This window comes from Orcinus orca, chromosome 9 (assembly GCF_937001465.1).
Source record: "Orcinus orca chromosome 9, mOrcOrc1.1, whole genome shotgun sequence".
Taxonomy (NCBI): Eukaryota; Metazoa; Chordata; class Mammalia; order Artiodactyla; family Delphinidae; genus Orcinus; species Orcinus orca.
In genome coordinates, this window is record NC_064567.1 from 11,561,173 (window position 1) to 11,581,609 (window position 20,437).

The window sequence follows — 20,437 nt, forward strand, 5'->3', positions numbered from 1 at the left end:
GCGCGTGGGCTTCAGTAGTTGTGGCATGCGGGCTCAGTAGTTGTGGCTCGTGGGCTTAGTTGCTCTGCAGCATGTGGGATTTTCCCGGACCAGGGCTCAAACCCGTGTCCCCTGCATTGGCAGGCGGATTCTTAACCACTTCACCGCCAGGGAAGTCCACACACTTGTTTTAATTTAATTTTCTCTTCCACTCTTGCTCCGCCACTCATATTATTATGGCTAATAACAACATCACCACTCAGTACTTGCTGACAGGCATGAAGTGTTTTTATTAACTCTGCTCATGAACCCCACTGAGTAGTTAGTTACTATTATTATCTCTCATTCTTCAGATGAAGCTGATTAAACACAGAGGTTGAGAGACTTGCCCAAGGTGACCGAGCAAGTAAGCAGCAGAGGCAGGATTTGAAGCCAAGTGGTCTGGCTCCAGAAGCCCTGTTCTGTGCTTTTCCCAGACGCGCTGCTGTGGGTGATGACATCCCACAGCTGTTCTACCGCTGTTCTGTGTGGGAGGTGTTTTCCACATGCGTAGGTGGTGTTGGGCTACAGATCTTTTTTTTGTTTGTTTGGCATACAGTTTATTTTGACCATGAAGATATGGAACAGTTCCATCACCCCCCGAAATACCTCCTGCTGCCCACCTGTGGGCTACAGATCTTGTTCGCGTCTTCCACTTTTCTCTACACCCTCTCCACGGTGCTGTTTGTCCCTCTAGCTCACTGAGTGTGACTGCTCCAATGCCATCCTGCACCGGGCACCCACTATACCTTGCTGACCCGTCTCCTCTCTAGGGGTGACTTCAGCTCCGACCTCCACAAATCATGCTGTGAGGGCCATCCTTATCTCTGTCCCCCACGAATTTGTGCTGCAGTTTCTTTTTTGGAATGTACCCGGGAGTGAGTTTCTGAGTCAAAGCATGTGTGAATCTTTTATTTCACCAAGTCCTGACGGATTGCTCTCCAGAATGACGGTGCAATTTCACACCCCTTCCAGCAGCACCAAGCTTTCTTTTCTTCACATCCTTGCCAACATTTGGTAATTTTTGGCCATTCTGATGAACGTGAAGTAGTATATTATTGTTGTTTTAACTTGGATATTTCTGGTTACAGGTGAGGATGAGGACCTCTCCTGTTGTGCGTTTGAGTTTCCTCTGCCTCTGAGTGTGTGTGTGTGTTCCCCAGTTTTCCTTGTATAGTCTAGCTAGTGGTCTCCTATGTTGTGAATGTTTTCTCCCTGTCATCTGTGCCTTTCATTGAATGGAACTCCAGCCAATTTTTGAGCTTTTGGGATTTTGCCATTCCTCACCCTTTAGTCACAAAATTATTCTGTATTTTCTTCTATTAATTTTACCTTTCACATTTAGGTCTTTTATCCATTTGGATTTACCTTTGTATAAAGTAAGAGGAAGGGATCCAACTTTATTTTCTTCCAAACAGTGAGTCTCATTCATGGTACCACTTAATGAATGATCTATCCTCTGCCCACGTATATGTGGTTCACATGTTATCATATCTGAAGTTCCCGTGGATGAATGAGTCCATTTTTATGCTCATTTTCCTGTGTATTAGTCTCACTATAACTCACTAGCATGCCTTCATACATGGTTGAGGTTACTATGCCTTACGATCTAGTAGATGCCTCTATTCTTCTATATAAGTTTTAGAAATAAGTTGTTGAGTTCATTTAAAAATTAATATTTTATTTCTGGGAAAATCTTGTAGATTTGTTGATAAGTAAGTTCCTTGCTTCTGTATGATTCTTATTTACCTTTATATCCTTACTGCTTGGCCTAGTACCTCACATATACAGTAGCTAAGTAAATATTTATAGAACTGAACTATTGTTCAATTGATTTAGGTCTCCTTGCTGGGCAGGGAAGCGAGTGATGTGGTAATGGACGTCATATTTGAAGCCATCTTGTTTTCTTTTGAGCAAGGGGAGAGAGATGAGGAGAGCAAATGGCAGGGAGTTGACCCCTCTGTAACAGGGACAACTGCGACTTTGGTTTGATTTCTTATAAGATTGAAAATATTAATAGCTTCTGCCTAGAGTTGTTTTTTTTAATATAAATTTATTTATTTAAATAATTTATTTATTATTATTTTTGTATGCGTTGGGTCTTTGTTGCTGCGCATGGGCTTTCTCTAGTTGCGGAGAGCGGGGGCTACTCTTCGTTTCAGTGCGCAGGCTTCTCATTGCAGTGGCTTCTCTTGTTGCGGAGCACGGGCTCTAGGCACTCGGGCTTCAGTAGTTGTGGCTCGCGGGCTCTAGAGCGCAGGCTCAGTAGTTGTGGCGCACGGGATTAGTTGCTCCGCGGCATGTGGGATTTTCCCGGACCAGGGCTCGAACCCGTGTCCCCTGCGTTGGCAGGCGGATTCTTAACCACTGCACCACCGGGGAAGTCTTGCCTAGAGTTTTAGAGGTGGCTACACTCAAGGGTCAATAGCTGGGTTCCTAATGGATTTTCAGAGGAAAATATGAAGCTTAAACTGGGAGATGAAAGGGGAACATTTTTGTCAGTTCATACCTATGATTGAATTAATGACTTGTTTCGTATCGAATTGCGAATACCTCTGCGGAAAGGGTTTTTGCTACAGAAATGAGGAGGGTGCCATCTAGTGGCAATACATTTATACAACACCATTTGATTTTCAGTCCCAAGTAATAACAGGAAATGCGTTACTGTACAGTGGCTGCAGTATGTTAGGCACTATTCTAAGAATTTTGCACGTTACGACAGTAACCCCATGAGACAGACATGTTATTATCCTTATTTTAAAGATGAAGAAACTGAGGCTCAGAGGAGTTAGGCACCTTGCCCAACGTCACAGAGGTACTACTGTGTTAATATCTGGACTGTGTAGCTCTGGAATCAGTAGGTACAATCTTTCTGCTATTTTTCCCGAGAGGAAGAGGGAGTGCAGGGCTGTAATTGGCTCCTACCGCCAAGAGGGCGTAGATGGTGTGCATCTCTTCCCCGTGATCCATCCACTGACATCTCCTTGGTAGTTCAAAGTCCATCATGGTGGGAGAATTTACCCAATGGAAATCAGAAAATTCTACACATTAGGGATTTCTTTCTTTTTCTTTTCCTTCCTTCCCTCCTCCCTCCCTCCCTCCTTCCTTCCCCTCCTTCCTTCCTTCTTCTCTCTCCCTTTCTTTCTTCCTTCCTTCCTTCCTTCTTTCTTTCCTTCTTTCTTTCTCTTTTTCTTTCTTCCTTCCTTCCTTCCTTTCTTTCTTTCTTTCTCTCTCTCTGTCTCTTTCTTTCTTTTTTCCTTTCTTTCTTCTTTCTTTCTTTCTGTCTTTTCTTTCCTTCTTTCTTCTCCCGAGAACCACTTTGCCTACACACCCTAGGTGAAAATGTCTGAGAAGGCACACATTGCAGCACTAAGCTTTCTTTGAGAAAGCTGGAAGAGAGATTTGCAAAGTAATTAAAACCTAGTTTGGCGGGGGCAGGGGGGATAAAGAGATCTTAAGACTTTTCTTCTTGAGTTTTTATATGAGAACAGAAACGGGTAGTTTATGACTAACGTAGAACTCCTTCAAATGAAGACAGACATATTGAAGAGTGATGTGAAATTGTTCAACTGCTTTATGAGAAGGGAAAACAGAATAGTTGCAGGGTCTGTGTTGCATCACAAATGGCCAAAGAGACAGAGGAGTCAGGAAGAACAAGCAGAACCATTTTTAGAGGAACTTAAGCTAAATACAGCGGGGCCTACTTGACCATTGTTGAAACAGGCAAAGTAGAATTGGAAGAGCTAAAATTCAGAGAACACACGTGTGGCGATCTGAAGGCAAACAGATCACAGACTGAGGATGTTCACGGCGTTTAGGGGAAGTGACACAACGTTGCTACAGTTTTCGACTTTAGAACCCACAGAATCCTTTGGGCTAAAGCTACTAGAAATATTTGAATCATAGAATAACCCTACTCAAAACTTTCAATAGATGGGGCTTCCCTGGTGGCGCAGTGGTTGAGAGTCCGCCTGCCGATGCGGGGGACACAGGTTTGTGCCCCGGTCCGGGAGAATCCCACATGCCGCGGAGCGGCTGGGCCCGTGAGCCATGGCCGCTGAGTCTGCGCGTCCGGAGCCTGTGCTCCGCAACGGGAGAGGCCACAGCAGTGAGAGGCCCGCGTACCACACACACACACACACAAAACAAAACTTTCAATAGATGGTACTGACAAAATGTTGATAGTACTTGAGGCTTAATACATAGAGGATCCTCGTATATTTCTTCTCTTTTCTGTATGTTCGAAATTTTCCATAATTAAAATTTAAAAAGATAACCAAGCCCTTGTAAGCGATTATATTCCGTAGAGTGAATGAAATAAAGCATCAAGATCTGTCAGAAAAAGTAGGCCTGAGATGCAGTTTGCAGGGCTTTGCGTGCCAATCTGAAGATCTGTGGGTAACGGGAACCCATTGGAGGATTTTAAGAAGGTGGCATGTATGTGTATGTGCAAAGTTCAAGTGTGTTCATATCTGCTTGTAAAGGAAGGGCACTGGAGAGAATAGCATGACTGCAGTTGGAAGGTAACACTTGAAATCTGAATATCGCCTCAGTCATTTGGGTGATGCTATAGGGTGACCAACTGTTCTGGTTTGCCCGGATCCGAACGTTGTTCTGAGATGTGGAAATTTCAGTTTTGAAATCTGGATGGCTGGTCGCTTTAGCGTTGGCAGCAGATGAAGTGTACAAATTGTGAGTGACTTCTGTGTTTGAAAGGTGTTGATGGATAAGGAAACAGGAGAAAAAACAGGCAGCTGAACAGATTCTGAAGCCAAGAATAGAGCGTTTTAAAAGGGGTTGGGGGCTTCCCTGGTGGCGCAGTGGTTGAGAATCTGCCTGCTAATGCAGGGACACGGGTTCGAGCCCTGGTCTGGGAGGATCCCACATGCCGCGGAGCAACTAGCCCTGTGAGCCATGGCCGCTGAGCCTGCGCGTCCGGAGCCTGTGCTCCGCAACAAGAGAGGCCGCGATAGTGAGAGGCCTGTGCACTGCAATGAAGAGTGGCCCCCGCTTGCCACAACTAGAGAAAGCCCTCGCACAGAAATGAAGACCCAATGCAGCCAAAAATAAATAAATAAATAACTTTAAAAATAAATAAATAAATAAATACTCCGGTTCTCTGTTTAAAAACAAACAAACAAAAAAAAAGTCATCTACCACAATGTTCATGGAAGCTCTATTTACAATAGCCAGGACATGGAAGCAACCTAAGTGTCCATCGACAGATGAATGGATGAAGAAAATGTGGCACATATATACAATGGAATATTACTCAGCCATAAAAAGAAATGAAATTGAGTTATTTGTAGTGAGGTGGATGGACCTAGAGTCTGTCATACAGAGTGAAGTAAGTCAGAAAGAGAAAAACAAATACTGGATGCTAACACACATATATGGAATCTAAAAAAAAAAAAACCGTACTGATGAATCTAGTGGCAGGCCAAGAATAAAGACACAGACGTAGAGAATGGACTTGAGGACATGGGGGTGAGGGGGGAAGGCGAAGCTGGGACAAAGTGAGAGTGTAGCATTGACATATATACACTACCAAATGTAAAATAGATAGCTAGTCGGAAGCAGCTGCATAGCACAGGGAGATCAGCTCGCTGCTTTGTGACCACCTAAACAGGTGGGATAGGGAGGGTGGGAGGGAGATGCAAGAGGGAGGGGATATGGGGATATACGTATACATATAGCTGATTCACTTTGTTGTACAGCAGAAACTGACACAACATTGTAAAGCAATTATACTCCAGTAAAGATATAAAAAAAAATTAAAGGGTTGTGCTTTAGGGATTGCAAAGATGTGGACAAAACCTGGAGAAATTATAAGTGGCAAAAATATTTGGAAAGTTGCAATGTTCAAAACATTGCAAAAACTGTCATGATAAGTGTCTCTGGTTTACGGTGAAGATAAGTGGGGTTTGATGGTAAGTTTTGATGCCCCCTTGGGTTGGAGAAAGTACCAAGTGCAGGGTTGGTAAACTGTGGTTTGGGGGTCAAATCTGACCCACCACCTGTTTTTGTAGAGCTTATGAGCTGAGAATGCTTTTTGCATGTTTAAATGGTTGAAAAAAGTCAAGAGAATATTTCATGATGTGAAAATTATATGAAATTCACATTTCAGTGCCAGTGAATAAAATGTTGTTGGAGGACAGCCAGACCCATTCACTTACATGTTGCCTCTGGTGGCTTTTGTGCTACCGTAGAAGAGTTGAGTACTTGTGACAGGGACTGCATGTGGCCCACAGAGCTTAAAATAGTTACTGTATGGCCCGCAACCGAAAGTTTGCTGACCCCTGACCTAGTGCCCTGCTTTGTTCAAAATAGGGACTTGAATAATTGCCGGGGGGCTATAAAGCCTGGAGTCTTTCTGATGTTGTCCGGAGTGGGTGCAGGAGCGGAATCCTTCAGGGCACCCCCTCTCCCTCCCTTCCTCCCCGCTGGAGTGACTGAGCTGCTGCAGATTGAACTGTGTTTTTCCGGAGCCCCTGGTATGGGCCTAGCCCTTTCCGTGCATCCGGCCCAACCTGGGCGCTGGCTTTTCACATCTGACCTGCTCTGAATGTCCTCATTCTAGACACCTACCTCTCAACCTCACATCCCTTACCTTCAGACTATAAATGGCTAATGTTTATTGAGAGCTTACTCTGGACCAGACAGTGTTTTATCTCACTCATTTCTTAGGGTGAGATAGATAATCCTAGGAGGTAGGTATTATTATTGTTATTCCCATTTTACAGATACAGAAACTGAGGTTCAGAGTAATGCACTAACATGCCTGCGTCACACACCAGTAAGTAGCAGAGCCAGGACCCCAAGCTTAAGTCATCTGGACTCTGGGGACTGCAGAGCAGCAGGGCGAGGGGTGTGGGTGGGGAGTGGGGCGCAGCTGCCGCTCACATGAGATTTTTCCATTCATGTTCCACCTTGGAATTCTTTTCTCAGGTCCGCTCTCACTGCTGCTGCCACACCGAACCAAACCCAGCCCAGGGGATTATTGATGCTTTTTCTCCTTGAACTGTCTTCAAAACCACTTTTCTCTTATTTTCTCCTGATGCAGCTGAGAGAGGGCAGAACATTCTCTAAACACTTTACTGAAAACAATGAGGAAGACCAAATGAGAGATAAACCAGAAACTTAAAAAAAAAAGTCCATTTCCCCCTCAGTAAGGCTGGTTGACAGGCTAGCTTTGCAGACACAGAGCACCTCTGCCATACTGCACCCCAAACTGTGAAGGGTCCCACCCAGAAAGTTCCTCTGGAAAGCTCTGGGAAGATGTTCTGTTTGGTTGCTTGCTTGCAGGGATAATCCCCAGAGGCTTCTCCCAACGAGACCGGCCAAGTTTGTCTTCCGTGCTCAGCACCTTCCCACCTTCCCTTTCCCAGTACCTGCTGCTCTGTTCTCCACCCCTCACTGCTGTGCTGCTGTCTTCTGCCTGGGCCTGCCCTGTGTGGGCCACCTGAGCTGTGTCCCAGGCTCCAGAATGCTTCCGTCTTCCTTCCACTGATAGAAACGTCTAACTGCCTGTAACCTGTGACCTCCCCGCAGAGGACCCCAGAGATGGGCGTTTCCCCCCATCTTTCACCTCTCCTGTAGAAGGCACTGCCTTCCGGTCTAGAGGAGGGGTCCAGAGAGCTCCCCCAGCCTTCACACGTTGGGGACTGGCCCCCCAGCTTGTTTATCCCTTCCTCTTCCCACAAACCCATGTTACTGAGTGTGGAAGAAATTTCCATTCCTCCACCTTCCTCTAAGGAGTCCGCTTCTCTCCAGATGGATGAGGGAAACAGGAGCTGGGTGGAAGGCTCCCTCCCCCTCAGCGTCTCTTCCTTTCCTGCCCCGATGGCTTCAGATTTCTGCCCTTGGTTTCTGTCCTCTCTCAACTCAAGACTTGTAACTGGTTGATTGAACTTATGGTGTCTTGTCTCTTATTCAATAGATGCTTAGGAGCCCAAAAATAAAATAATGTAGATGTTGGCCTATAAGATAAAACTTGATCACTGGTGGACTAACGCTGTCCAACATTAGGCAGTACAAGACAAAACACAACTGCGGGCCAGATTTTGCTTTATGTTTCCAAATGGTAAGAGACAAAGTGAGAAGAAAGGGAAGGGAGAACAAAGTAACAAGAGAGAATAATGAAAGAGAATTCCAGCGGAATTCTCTCCCAGAAAAGCAGGAACCACAGTGGAATTTAGCAGACACTGAGGTACTAGAAGGGGAAGATGGTGCTGGACTGTGGGAAGATCTGGTGCCTCTCAAATCCCTGCCCTTGGCTTGACCCCAGCTGCTAGTTCAGTTCTCATCTGCAAGGACTCAGCCAGGTCTGAGACACCTGGCCCTGCACTGGGCCTTCCAGACTGGACTTCCACGGCAGCCAATATCCCCTTAGCTGCTGCACGTGGTGGATGATGTCTGGGATGAATTTGCGGGTAAAGAAATCCCTCACACTAACTTTCAACATCTCTCAGGGGACAAGGGTGTTGTGTAGAGTTTGCAAAGTGGATCCCTTAGGAATTCTGTTTTCTGTCCAACCAATTCAAAGACAGGGTATTGTGGCCCATTCTGGAAGTTTAGGTGTGTTTTACAGAAAGAAAGGAAAAAAAAAAGGGGGGGGGAGGGAAGGAGGAGTGGAGAGAACTTAATCTGGTTAAAGTAGGGCAACATACAGTATTGATAAGGATGTTATCATCCTTAAAGCCCTTGTTAGCTCTCTGCTGCCTTCGGCTTTTGCAAACAATGAGATAATATTTCTTTATAATAAGCACGGAGAGAGATTATACAGTTTATTTTCTTGGCAGGGTTCATATTAATGACATGATGACTTTAAATCAATTTTCTGTTTTTCAGTGGGTACGGATGTATGTAGTATTTGGAAAAAATGTATATTTCTCTATTCTTTAGGAATTGAAATGAAAACTCAAAATCAGATTTGTTTTGCTATAACAGTTATGCCAACCTTAAATAGTCCTAAATAGGTATCACTTAGGAAACCTATCAAAACAGTGTGTTTTCATAAACATTTTTCTTTACAGCTGAGTAAGTCCCAAGTTGTCTGAACTATAAAGGGACAAATGTGAGAGAGGGAGAGTGAGAGAGAGAGAGAGAGAGAGAGAGAGAGAGAGTGTGTGTGTGTGTGTGTGATTTTTTTGCCATTTAAGAGGTGAGGGACTCTCTGAAATATGTGCTTGAGGACCCAGGAACTCAGAATTTAGTCTTTGCTGGTGACCTTACAACCAGTTACAAGCCCCTTAAGCTTGATATGATCAGTAGCCTTCTTTTCAGTTACCTCCGTAATTCTGATTTTAAAAATACCAAATACAAGAAAACCCAATCTCCTAACTTGTAGTTCCAAGATGTCTGGGAGGTGGGGTGTCTCACTTTGTGACCAGCCTTCTGAGGCCTTGCTGACGTTCTCATTCTGGAGAGTGACAGTGAACAGTAAGGAGTGTTTCCTTGTCAAGCAACCCCTCCCAGGTACCCTGCCCCACCCCCCTGGTTACCCAGAGGTGACCCAGAACTGGAAAAGCCCGAGGCACGGGTGTCACGTACATTGTCACAAACCCAGGAGTGAAGCAAAAGAGACTATTCGCTGGTCTGGTCTCTTTCTCTCTATTTTCTGCTTCTCGCACATGTCACTCTTGTTACTTTGTTCTCCCTTCCCTTTCTTCTCACTTGGTCTCTTATCATTTGGAAACCTAAAGCAAAATCTGGCCAGCCGTTGTGTTTTGTCTTGTACTGCCTAACGTTGGACAGCATTAGTCCACCAGTGATCAATTTTTATCTTATAGGCTAACATCTAAATTTAGGAGATTGCATATATGTACACACAAAAGTCTGTCTTCTCTTGAAAAATTAGAAGATTTGGCAATATTGGGTCTGCATGGTGAATTGTTTGAAGTAGAATAGTGGCTGCCCATTTTAAACAGGTAGATATGCACTTTTCAGTGTTATAGTATCCACCAGTTCCTCTTGACCCTGAGGCCTCATGCCCGTGTGCTTGCCCTATTATAATTGTTATCATATAAATGGAAGGCTGATAAAATGGATTTCCCTAATCGCACATTAATTTTATTTCAAATTAAGTGAGAGATTTATTTTTATTATAAAATTGTATTATTAAATCATATTTGTTTAAAAATAGCACCAGACAAAGCAGTATACTGCCAAGTTAAGAAAGCATTGTTTAGAGACATGAAACTTCATGCAAAATTCAACACAAAGACTGGTACAAGAATGACTTTATTCATAATCGCCAGAGACAGAAAACAAGGTTCTTTGACAAATTCCGCATCTTCAGTAAGAGAGTCATGTTACTTATGTTACTTCTACTAATAGAGGAGAGTAGTATTGGTCACCAGCTTTCATGTATGACAAAGCAGTGAATTCACCTTTCTTATTTTGTCCCAAGTTATACAAGTTTGTAATAAATAACATCTCCCCAAATTTCTTGCACATAATTATTGATTTCCATTGATTTGGTAGCATCTTCTATTGGTGTTCATTCACGTTTATCTCTGATTTTTTTTTTTTTTTTTTTTGTAGCGCACAGGCTCCGGACGCGCAGGCGCAGCGGCCATGGCTCACGGCCCCAGCCGCTCCACGGCACGTGGGATCCTCCCCGTCCGGGGCACGAACCCGTTTGCCCTGCATTGGCAGGTGGACTCTCAACCACTGCGCCACCAGGGAAGCCCTATCTCTGATTTTAAGAGGTGAAAGCATAGGGGGCGTGTGGGCAGGCACCGTATTTATAGGGATGGGGGGCCGGTTTATTTTTTGATCCTTTCTCATTTGGGGAGCTAGAATGGAGGCACCTGTATTTTGGGGAGACTCTCACGGTGGAACCAAACACCAAAGGTTTCAAATTCTTAGCTATTAAGTTCAAAAACTTTGGTCCAGGTGTAGGATAGAACAGATTTGGAAGAATATGTGATTGGGGAACCATTTTCCTTTCACTTCTATCTCAAGCACCACCATGCAGACTAGAAAATGCTTTTCCAAGTTAGGGAGGAATCAGAGAAGTGGCAGGGAAGAGTTGGAGAGGGTAAGCATCTCTCTGAAAGGGGCCCTACGTCTTGGCCCATCACTCATGGCTGCGTGGAGGTGTCAGTGGCAGAGGGGGCTTTGCAAACTCGCTCCCGAGTCTCCCACAGCCCATCCACCCTTGGGAGAATCCCTGTATCTTCCTTGTGTTCGCAAAAAGGGTTTGGAAATTTGCTGATGGAGTTAGTAGATTCCAAGGGGGTCTGGTGGTCGGTCATACCAAGGAGGCTTTGCCAGCTTGGGTTCTGATGAAGCCAGTGCAAGGACAGAGGAACATCCACCTTCTGCCCCCTCCAAGTCTCTGTTTGATCCCCAAACACAGATACCTCACCTCAGGGAGGATAGGAAGGAGGACTCCTAAGAAAATCTTGTAATCCTAGGGTTCAAGCCTACTATGACTGAGAAAACACGAAAGAATAATTGGTTTAGGGAGCAGTGTCAACTCAGTGAGGGGGATAAACATGAACAAGATTTCCGCTTCAGTCATAGCGCTCAGCTCTGTGCTGTGGAATCTATTCCCATCCTGTTGTCGAACCCAAGTTCACGTGCCCGATGCACAGTGAGCCCAAACTGAAACAGAGTTTGGAGCAGAGAAAGGTTGATTAGTAGAGGAGGTGCCAACTCAGAAGATGGAGACCTAGATTCATCTCAAATCCAACCTGTTGGCTGGCTGGGGTGCGAGGTTTATTTTTTTGTTTATTTTTTTTGCGGTACGCGGGCCTCTCACTGTTGTGGCCTCTCCCGTTGCGGAGCACAGGCTCCGGACGCGCAGGCTCAGCGGCCATGGCTCACGGGCCCAGCCGCTCCGCGGCATGTGGGATCTTCCCGGACCGGGGCACGAACTCGTGTCCCCTGCATCGGCAGGCAGACTCTCAACCACTGTGCCACCAGGGGAAGCCCTGGAATGCGAGGTTTTTAAAGGCAAAAGAGGGCGCAGGCGCGGCAGCTCGGCCGGAGAGCGGCGGGGGTCGGGCGAGGAGCGGACGGCGCTGGCCAGGATGGTGCTGGAGAGCGTGGCCCGCATTGTGAAGGTGCAGCTCCCCGCGTATCTTAAGCGGCTCCCAGTCCCCGAGAGCATTACCGGGTTCGCCCAGCTCACAGTTTCAGAATGGCTTCGGTTATTGCCTTTCCTTGGTGTACTTGCACTACTTGGCTACCTTGCGGTTCGTCCATTTCTCCCGAAGAAAAAGCAACAGAAGGATAGCTTGATTAATCTTAAAATACAAAAGGAAAATCCCAAAGTGGTGAATGAGATAAACATTGAAGATTTGTGTCTTACTAAAGCAGCTTATTGTAGGTGTTGGCGTTCTAAGACGTTTCCTGCCTGTGATGGTTCACATAATAAACACAATGAATTGACAGGAGATAATGTGGGTCCACTAATACTGAAGAAGAAGGAAGTATAATAGTAATGAATTAGAGTGGAATTCAATTGTGTGCTGTAAAAACTTATAACAGTATTTTTCCATTCTTTGTTTATAGAAGATCTTTCAAATGGTGGTCTTAATTATTGCTACTGGTTGAATAATTATTTCTGCCAATTTATTTTCTTGTTACACTACTGTTTATATTTGATACTTTGTATATTCAAACAGTCATTTGTATAAAAATTAAATTGTGCAACCCTTTCATTCTGACTTCAAAGAATTAATGTATCTTCCTACAATAAAACCAACATGTTTAAATTTTAATTGAGAAAGCTTTTGACAGTGAGTCCAAAGCTGTTTGTTTGAATGTCAATATTTTCAAAAGAAACTGTACTTTAAAAATTTCTCTCTACATTATTAAATATATTATTTTTTAGTGCAAAAAAAAAAAAATAAATAAAGGCAAAAGAGGTAAAGGGGAGGGGGTCTTTGTGATCTCACCTTCCCGATAAGGCCTCCGTTGCAGACTTCCTGGCACCGTCACGTGACTCGGGGTGTCCTTGGTGACTGTGATTGATCTGTGAGCGCCTGCAAAGCAAACTAGTAAATCATGGCCTTGTGATCCCTTAACTTCTTTCCAGGAGAGAGCAAAAGCCTCGGCTGAAGCATTTTTTTATTTACTCAGAGCTTTTGTGGTGGTTCAGAAGCTTCATTTCTTAATTAGCCCTCCTGGTGTCATCAATTTTAAGTTCACTTGGGGCAGCTGGTTGAAGCCACAGGACATTAGCTCCACAGTTTGGGGTCATAAATCAAGGCATTAGTTTAAGCTAACCATCATGGAAAAGATTTTGTTGGGCTTGCTTTTCCTTTGTTTCTGCATTCCCTCACCTCCCTAGGTGTAACTGTTTGAATCTGCGCTTTGGAACTCAAGGAAAGGTCTAGGAGTCTAAAACCTTTTTCTACAAACAAGAGACAGGAGACATGGAAAGGTTTTTGTACCCAGTGGGACCCCACAGGGTCCTGCTCGGTTTCAATCCCGTAGTGATATCTTGGGCAGGTTGCATCTTTCCTAGTCTTTTTTGGTTATTACTACTCAATCCAAGTTAGTGTCATATTTGGTTTAAACCTTACCTTCTCCCTTTGTCCCAAGCACAGTTTGAGCTGAGACCCATCTGCTTGGGTTGGATGGGAAGGGGGTAGGCTCTGAGACACCGGTCTCTCCTTCCTCTTCCTCCAGGGTGCTGGTGTGGAGAGGGGGGCCGGAGGATGTCTCATTATTTTACTGGCTGCTGTGGTAAATGTACTGTCTTGCGGGTGCTGCTTCCCCTACACCATCTGGCCATGGTGCCTCTGGGGGCCAGGCATCCCTGTACTGGCTATCTCCTGAGGAGCACAAGTGAGTTCCTTGAGAGGGCTTTGTGGCACTGTCCAGCGTACTGCCCATGACTCATGTCACCCTCCTTTTCTTTCCCTCCCCTCCCCTTTTTAAAAGTATGACCAAGGTGGACAGTTGCTGTTGGGATCCTGGCTGGTTACAGTACGGCTGGCATTTCCTCATTTTGGTAAACTTTCAGGGTAAGTACGTAACCTTAGTTCTTGGCTGCTTTCTTTAATCTGTCCTTCTTAACCCTGTCTACATACCACAATTGCCTGAATTACCTGAAGGGCTTAAAAAAAAAAAAATCCACACCCAGGTCTCCCACCCTCAAAAATTCTGAGCCATCGATCTGGAGAAAATCTAAGCATTGGCATCTCCAAAGCTCCCCATTGCAAGTCTGATTTGGAGCAGGGGGTGGTTGAGAATGACTACAGGTAAAGGGTACTTTCCTGTGTGGTTTATAGTGTGGGCTCTAGGGTCAATTCTGGGGCAACAGGAACCAAGCCACCCAACATCTTCGTGGAAGTGACTGACTGACTTCCTGGAGGAAACTAAGAGGACAATTCTCCCACCAGGTAGAGGGATACCAGATCCAGAGGTTGAAAATTATAATATTTTTAAAAACTGAGATTTGAGCTTGTGAAAATCACTTCTACTACATAATGTTAGGAAAGCAAAGATATTTCTCATATCTCTGTGAAAAGGAGGAAAAAGAAGATAAGCCTAGAGGGTCAAATGTTCTTTATAAACTGAAAACCATTCCTATGTGCTTATTTGGGAAAGGATATGGGGACAAAAAAATATTGCTTGGATTTTAGTAAACAAAGAGTGTTGCCTGCCATTACAGTAAACAATGAATTATGCCCACCATCGAGCCGTCAGTCACTGTTGCCACCCCACTGTGTGCCCTGAGAGGAAATTCAGGATGGTGAAAAAAACTATCTGGCCCTAGATATTTAAGATGCTTATCAAAGGAATAATTTCAATGGACCCAGTCTTTTGCATCTTCCCATATGTAGAAAAGCACTAAAATCATTAACCTGACATGTCTGTTTTTTTGTGATTAGCAGTAATCTTTTGATGTTCAGCTACATGTTTTTTTGTTTTTTGTTTTTCCCCAGCAAAAACTATATATCCTGGCTCTTCCCTTACCTCTTTGGAACAGTTCCTTGGAGCTATATGAGAGGCTGTCTCCCAGTCCATAGTCCTCAGTAATGTCCCTGAATAAAACATAACTCTTTAGGTTGTACCTTTTGTTTTTTCTTAGTTGACAAATGTAATTAAAGAAAACAGCCTAGATGCCCTATGAAATAAACCACTGTAAGAACAAAGACCAGGGATGTGGAAGCGATGTGATCAAAGCCTAATGCGCTCCCAAGAGAACTGAAGTGTCAGCAAGGTTTGTGCTGGTTGTTCATAAAATAAGCAGTTATGTGTTTAAGGGGAAAATCTGCCTGGGACATCAAAGTCTTCACAGACCGCAAGTTGTAACAGAGTATCTTTTGAATGTAGCGGAAATTGTGTGTCCTGAAAAGACGGAAGCCCGGGCAAATGTAAGCATAACTGGAAATGCTGTTGTTCAATGTCCTGGAAATATGGCTAGGAAACGAAAAGATAAATTGTGTGAAAAGTTTTAAACATTGTGACGTTTGCTATTACAGCTGATGAGGTTACATATTTAGTAGTATTTAGATGTAATAATTAGCTCTATTTATTCACTCTGGGTTTGAGGGTTTTTTTTTTAATTAATTAATTAAAAAATTTTTATTTTTGGCTGCGTTGGGTCTTTGTTGCTGCGCGTGGACTTTCTCTAGTTGCGGTGTCCCCTGCATTGGCAGGCGGATTCTTAACCACTGCACCACCAGGGAAGCCCCAAGGGTTTGAGAATTTTTTTTTTTTTTTTTGCAGTACGCGGGCCTCTCACTGTTGTGGCCTCTCCCATTGCGGAGCACAGGCTCCGGACGCGCAGGCTCAGCGGCCATGGCTCACGGGCCCAGCCGCTCCACAGCATGTGGGATCTTCCCGGACCGGGGCACGAACCCATGTCCCCTGCATCGGCAGGCGGACTCTCAACCACTGCGCCACCAGGGAAGCCCTGAGAATTTTTATGATTGAAAATATTTTGGACAGCATGCCCATGACAGGCACAATACAAGGAAGTGAGTAAGAAATTCATTTTTGTAACAGAGGAAACTTTCGAACAATTTTATGTAGATGATGTTCCTGGGATAGATGATGCTCATATTGGACTTGCCATTAAATGTAAGTTTCATGTCGTAAGTTACATGAGGACACAGCTTTTACATCTACTCATTTGCATCATTCAGCAGAAATTGCTTTCTGCTGGAAGTTAAAAATGGAATACATCACAGACACAGAGCTCACCACCTGTAAGCTGGATCTCCTCCTAGGGTTTGGACCACAGAGTGTTCCAGGTGCTGTTTGATGAATTGGACACGTAACACAGCAGTCTCCTCACGGCAGGTAGGTTGAGAGGCTTAGTCATGGCTGAAGCTAAGGAGTATCATTGAACTGTTGAAACAAACTCATTCACATCATCTGAGGAAAAAGGAAAATCTTTGCTTATGTTAAGCAGCAAAGATTGTTGTCACATACTTGGCCCTTTGGGTTGACAGACACTTTGAATATTTCCTACAAAGCCATCCACAGTAGTTATACAGCATGATGGAGACAGTTATCTGGCACAGTGTTACCTGGTCCTCTTTTCTGTGCTAGAATTAGTTTCTCGAACTGTAACTGATGGCCTGAATTCCGTGATGGATACACTGACAACTGACTTTCCAAAGTGGTTTATTGATCTCAAACTCTGGAACTAACCTCCCACTGCTCTGTGCTCCTTTATCAATTCTTACCTATAATGTGGAAGATGGTCCATGGTGTCATACAGGATGGAAAATTTAGTACAGTGACACTAGAAAGTCAGACTCCTGCAAATACCTTAGCAATTGTGCAGAGACTTTTGGAAAATCTTTGAAAATGCCTACGTTTTTCAACAGCTCTTTTCCAATGTCAAACATCACTTCTAGTCAAGACTACCTGTCAAGGCTGAATTCTGAGTTCATATCAAACTTAAAACAAGATTTAGCAATGAAATATTGCTGCCAAAGAAAAAGTTGCAGATTTCTGGTTCCAAAATAAAAGTCAACAAATTGTGAAAGAAAATATTAGAAGTAAAAGATTCCAATTTTTATCTTGGTTTTTATTTATTTATTTATGGCTGTGTTGGGTCTTCGTTGCTGTGTGCGGGCTTTCTCTAGTTGCGGCGAGCAGGGGCTACCCTTTGTTGAGGTGCGCAGCCTTCTTCATTGTGGTGGCTTCTCTTGTTGCGGAGCACGGGCTCTAAGCGCATGGGCTTCAGTAGTTGTGGCACGTCGGATCAGTAGTTGTGGCTCACGGGCTCAGTAGTTGTGGTGCACGGGCTTAGTTGCTCCGCGGCATGTGGGATCTTCCCCAGCCAGGGCTCGAACCGGTGCCCCCTGCCTTGGCAGGCAGATTCTTCACCACTGTGCCACCAGGGAAACCCTTTTATCTTGATTTTTTTTTCAATTTTGAATTTGAGATACAATTGTCAGTATCACACATGCACATATTATGTTGTTTGGTTGCAGTCATAGTTCAGAAAAATACAGTTTGATTATTTTCCTGGCACTTGGTTTGTTTTTCTTACCCGGAAAATAGACCTTTATGTTCCTGGCTTCTGTAGTCCCTGGAGTTTTCAATGATCTCTTCAATTCACCTCTCGTGCAGGCAATGAATTATGTGGCTCTAAAGCTTAGCTAACAGTTTTCACCATAAGATGAAGTCAATGAATCCTTCTTGGAAAATCAAGCAATTACTTAATTCTTCCACTAGTGGGCGGGCACGCTCTTTCTTTCTAAATAGGAGCCTCAGGGAAGTATTTTTTTAACATCTTTATTGGAGTATAATTGCTTTACAATGGTGTGTTAGTTTCTGCTTTATAACAAAGTGAATCAGTTATACATATACATATGTTCCCATATCTCTTCCCTCTCGCGTCTCCCTCCCTCCCACCCTCCCTATCCCACCCCTCCAGGCGGTCACAAAGCACTGAGCTGATCTCCCTGTGCTATGCGGCTGCTTCCCACTAGCTATCTATTTGACGTTTGGTAGTGTATATATGTCCATGACACTCTCTCACTTCATCCCAGCTTACCCTTCCCCCTCCCCATATCCTCAAGTCCATTCTCTAGTAGGTCTGTGTCTTTATTCCTGTCTTGCCCCTAGGTTCTTCATGACCTTTTTTTTTTTTTCCTTAGATTCCATATTTTAGCATATGGTATTTGTTTTTCTCTTTCTGACTTACTTCACTCTGTATGACTCTATAGATGGAGAGATATACCATGTTCTTGGATTGGAAGAATCAACATTGTGAAAATGACTCTACTACCCAAAGCAATCTACAGATTCAATGCAAACTACCACTGGCATTTTTCACAGAACTAGAACAAAAAAATTTCACAATTTGTGTGGAAACACAAAAGACCCCGAATAGCCAAAGCAATCTTGAGAACGAAAAACGGAGCTGGAGGAATCAGGCTCCTGTACTTCAGACTATACTACAAAGCTACAGTAATCAAGACAGTATGGTACTGGCACAAAAACAGAAATATAGATCAATGGAACAGGATAGAAAGCCCAGAGATAAACCCACGCACATATGGTCACCTTATCTTTGATAAAGGAGGCAAGAATATACAGTGGAGAAAAGACAGCCTTTTCAATAAGTGGTGCTGGGAAAACTGGACAGCTACATGTAAAAGTATGAAACTAGAACACTCCCTAACACCATACACAAAAATAAACTCAAAATGGATTAAAGACCTAAATGTAAGGCCAGACACTATAAAACTCTTAGAGGAAAACATAGGCAGAACACTCTATGACATAAATCACAGCAAGATCCTTTTTGACCCACCTCCTAGAGAAATGGAAATAAAAATAAACAAAGGGGACCTAATGAAACTTAAAAGCTTTTGCACAGCAAAGGAAACCATAAACAAGACCAAAAGACAACCCTCAGAATGGGAGAAAATATTTCCAAATGAAACAACTGACAAAGGATTAATCTCCAAAATTTACAAGCAGTTCATGCAGCTCAATATCAAAAAAACAAACAACCCAATCCAAAAATGGGCAGAAGACCTAAATAGACATTTCTCCAAAGAAGATATTCAGGAAAGTCTTTGAGAACCTTTTCTATTTTAGGCGGTTGGCCAAGAGTTTTATCTACTCACTTTTACGGAGAGCTCTGAATCTTTATACTCATGGTCAGAAATACCTCAGAAAGCTTTTATAGGAAAATTCATATTGTCTCTCCTTTTTTTTTTTAAATATGAGATTTTGTTGTTGTTGTGTTTTTTGTTTTGTTTTGTTTTGGCTACATCGTGCAGCATGTGGGATCTTAGTTCCCAGACCAGGGATCAAACCTGTGCCACCTGCAATGGAAGCATGGAGTCTTAACCACTGGACCATCAGAAAAGTCCCTATATTGTCTCTTAATAGTGTATCTTTTAATTATCATGTTGGTTAATATTTATTTTTGAAAGACATATTGCAAATAAAAACTATATTCCTTAAATAGACTAACTTTAGGTGACTACAGAGGCTGTTTCCAAAGAATTCAAAACATCAGAATACTAGAATACCAGTAAACACTGTGCTTGACCTGAGAGCTGGTTTAGTACATCGAGCTCACCATTCAGAGGTAAGTAGACATCGTTAGGCGATGAGGACGTTGTTGAATATTAAGTACTGCATCTTGGATAGTCCCTTTACACTTGCCTTTGGATTTCTACTGAAGTTCTCTGCAGACTCTCTCTTTATCAGTGTGTAGTTACTTGCCTAATTACTTTCTTCACACCCAGTCCAGGAAGTGGTAATGAAATCTCATTTAGGCCCATCACACAACAATCTTTTTTTGCCCTAAGTTAAATGATTTCTTGCACTCAGGAAGTGTAGATACATACAATGACCATTTTTTTTTCCTAAAAAAAAAGTGGAGTTTCCTTCATTCATTCATTCAACAAATATTTATTAATTGCTGACTATATCCCAGACGTTGGATATAAACAGTAAGTGAGACAATTTTGTCTTTGTGAAACTTAGTTTAGTTTGTGTGTGTTGGTGGGGGGAGAAAATATGGGGGGAGAGGAGTGAGGGAGTTTGAGAAGGGCAGATGATATAATTTCAGATGGTGATAAGCACCATAAAGAAAATAAAGTATTGATTTTCAACAAGGTGCCCAAACTGCTTAATGGGGGGAGAAGAGTCTTTTCAAAAATGATGGAACAACTGAATATCCTCATGCAAAAGAATGAAGTTAGATTCTATCTCATACTATGTACAAAAATTAACTCAAAATGGGTCAAAGACTTAAATGTAAGAGCTAAAATTATTGAATTCTTACAGGAAAATATAAGTGTAAATTTTTGTGATCTTGGATTATACAAAGGTTTACTAGATATGACATATAAAGTGCAAGCAATGAAAGAAAATTTTCAAATATTTCAAAATTTTCAAATATTTCAAATATTAAAGCTTCGTGCTTCAAAGGACACTATCCAGAAAGTGAAAAGACACCCCACATAAC

The 20,437-nt window shown here is 43.3% G+C and overlaps 1 protein-coding gene and 1 long non-coding RNA gene across 2 annotated transcripts in view; both read left to right on the forward strand.

The window, feature by feature from the left end:
* Positions 1-19,503, forward strand: part of LOC117202282 (uncharacterized) — a 27,805-nt gene extending 8,302 nt beyond the window's left edge. The window contains exons 2-4 of the long non-coding RNA XR_004484510.2: positions 10,564-10,730; positions 13,921-14,003; positions 15,074-19,503. This is a non-coding gene — a long non-coding RNA (uncharacterized LOC117202282). The remainder of the gene's footprint in view (positions 1-10,563; positions 10,731-13,920; positions 14,004-15,073) is intronic.
* Positions 11,998-12,864, forward strand: LOC101272860 (CDGSH iron-sulfur domain-containing protein 2). Its single transcript, XM_004272115.4, has one exon. The coding sequence runs from the start codon at positions 12,060-12,062 to the stop codon at positions 12,465-12,467; it is 408 nt and encodes a 135-aa protein (XP_004272163.1). The 5' UTR covers positions 11,998-12,059; the 3' UTR covers positions 12,468-12,864.
* Positions 19,504-20,437: the final 934 nt, after the last annotated feature.

Excerpts from the sequence above, each read along its gene's own strand:
- LOC101272860 (XM_004272115.4), top strand. The coding sequence starts at position 12,060 with ATGGTGCTGGAGAGCGTGGCCCGCATTGTGAAGGTGCAGCTCCCCGCG.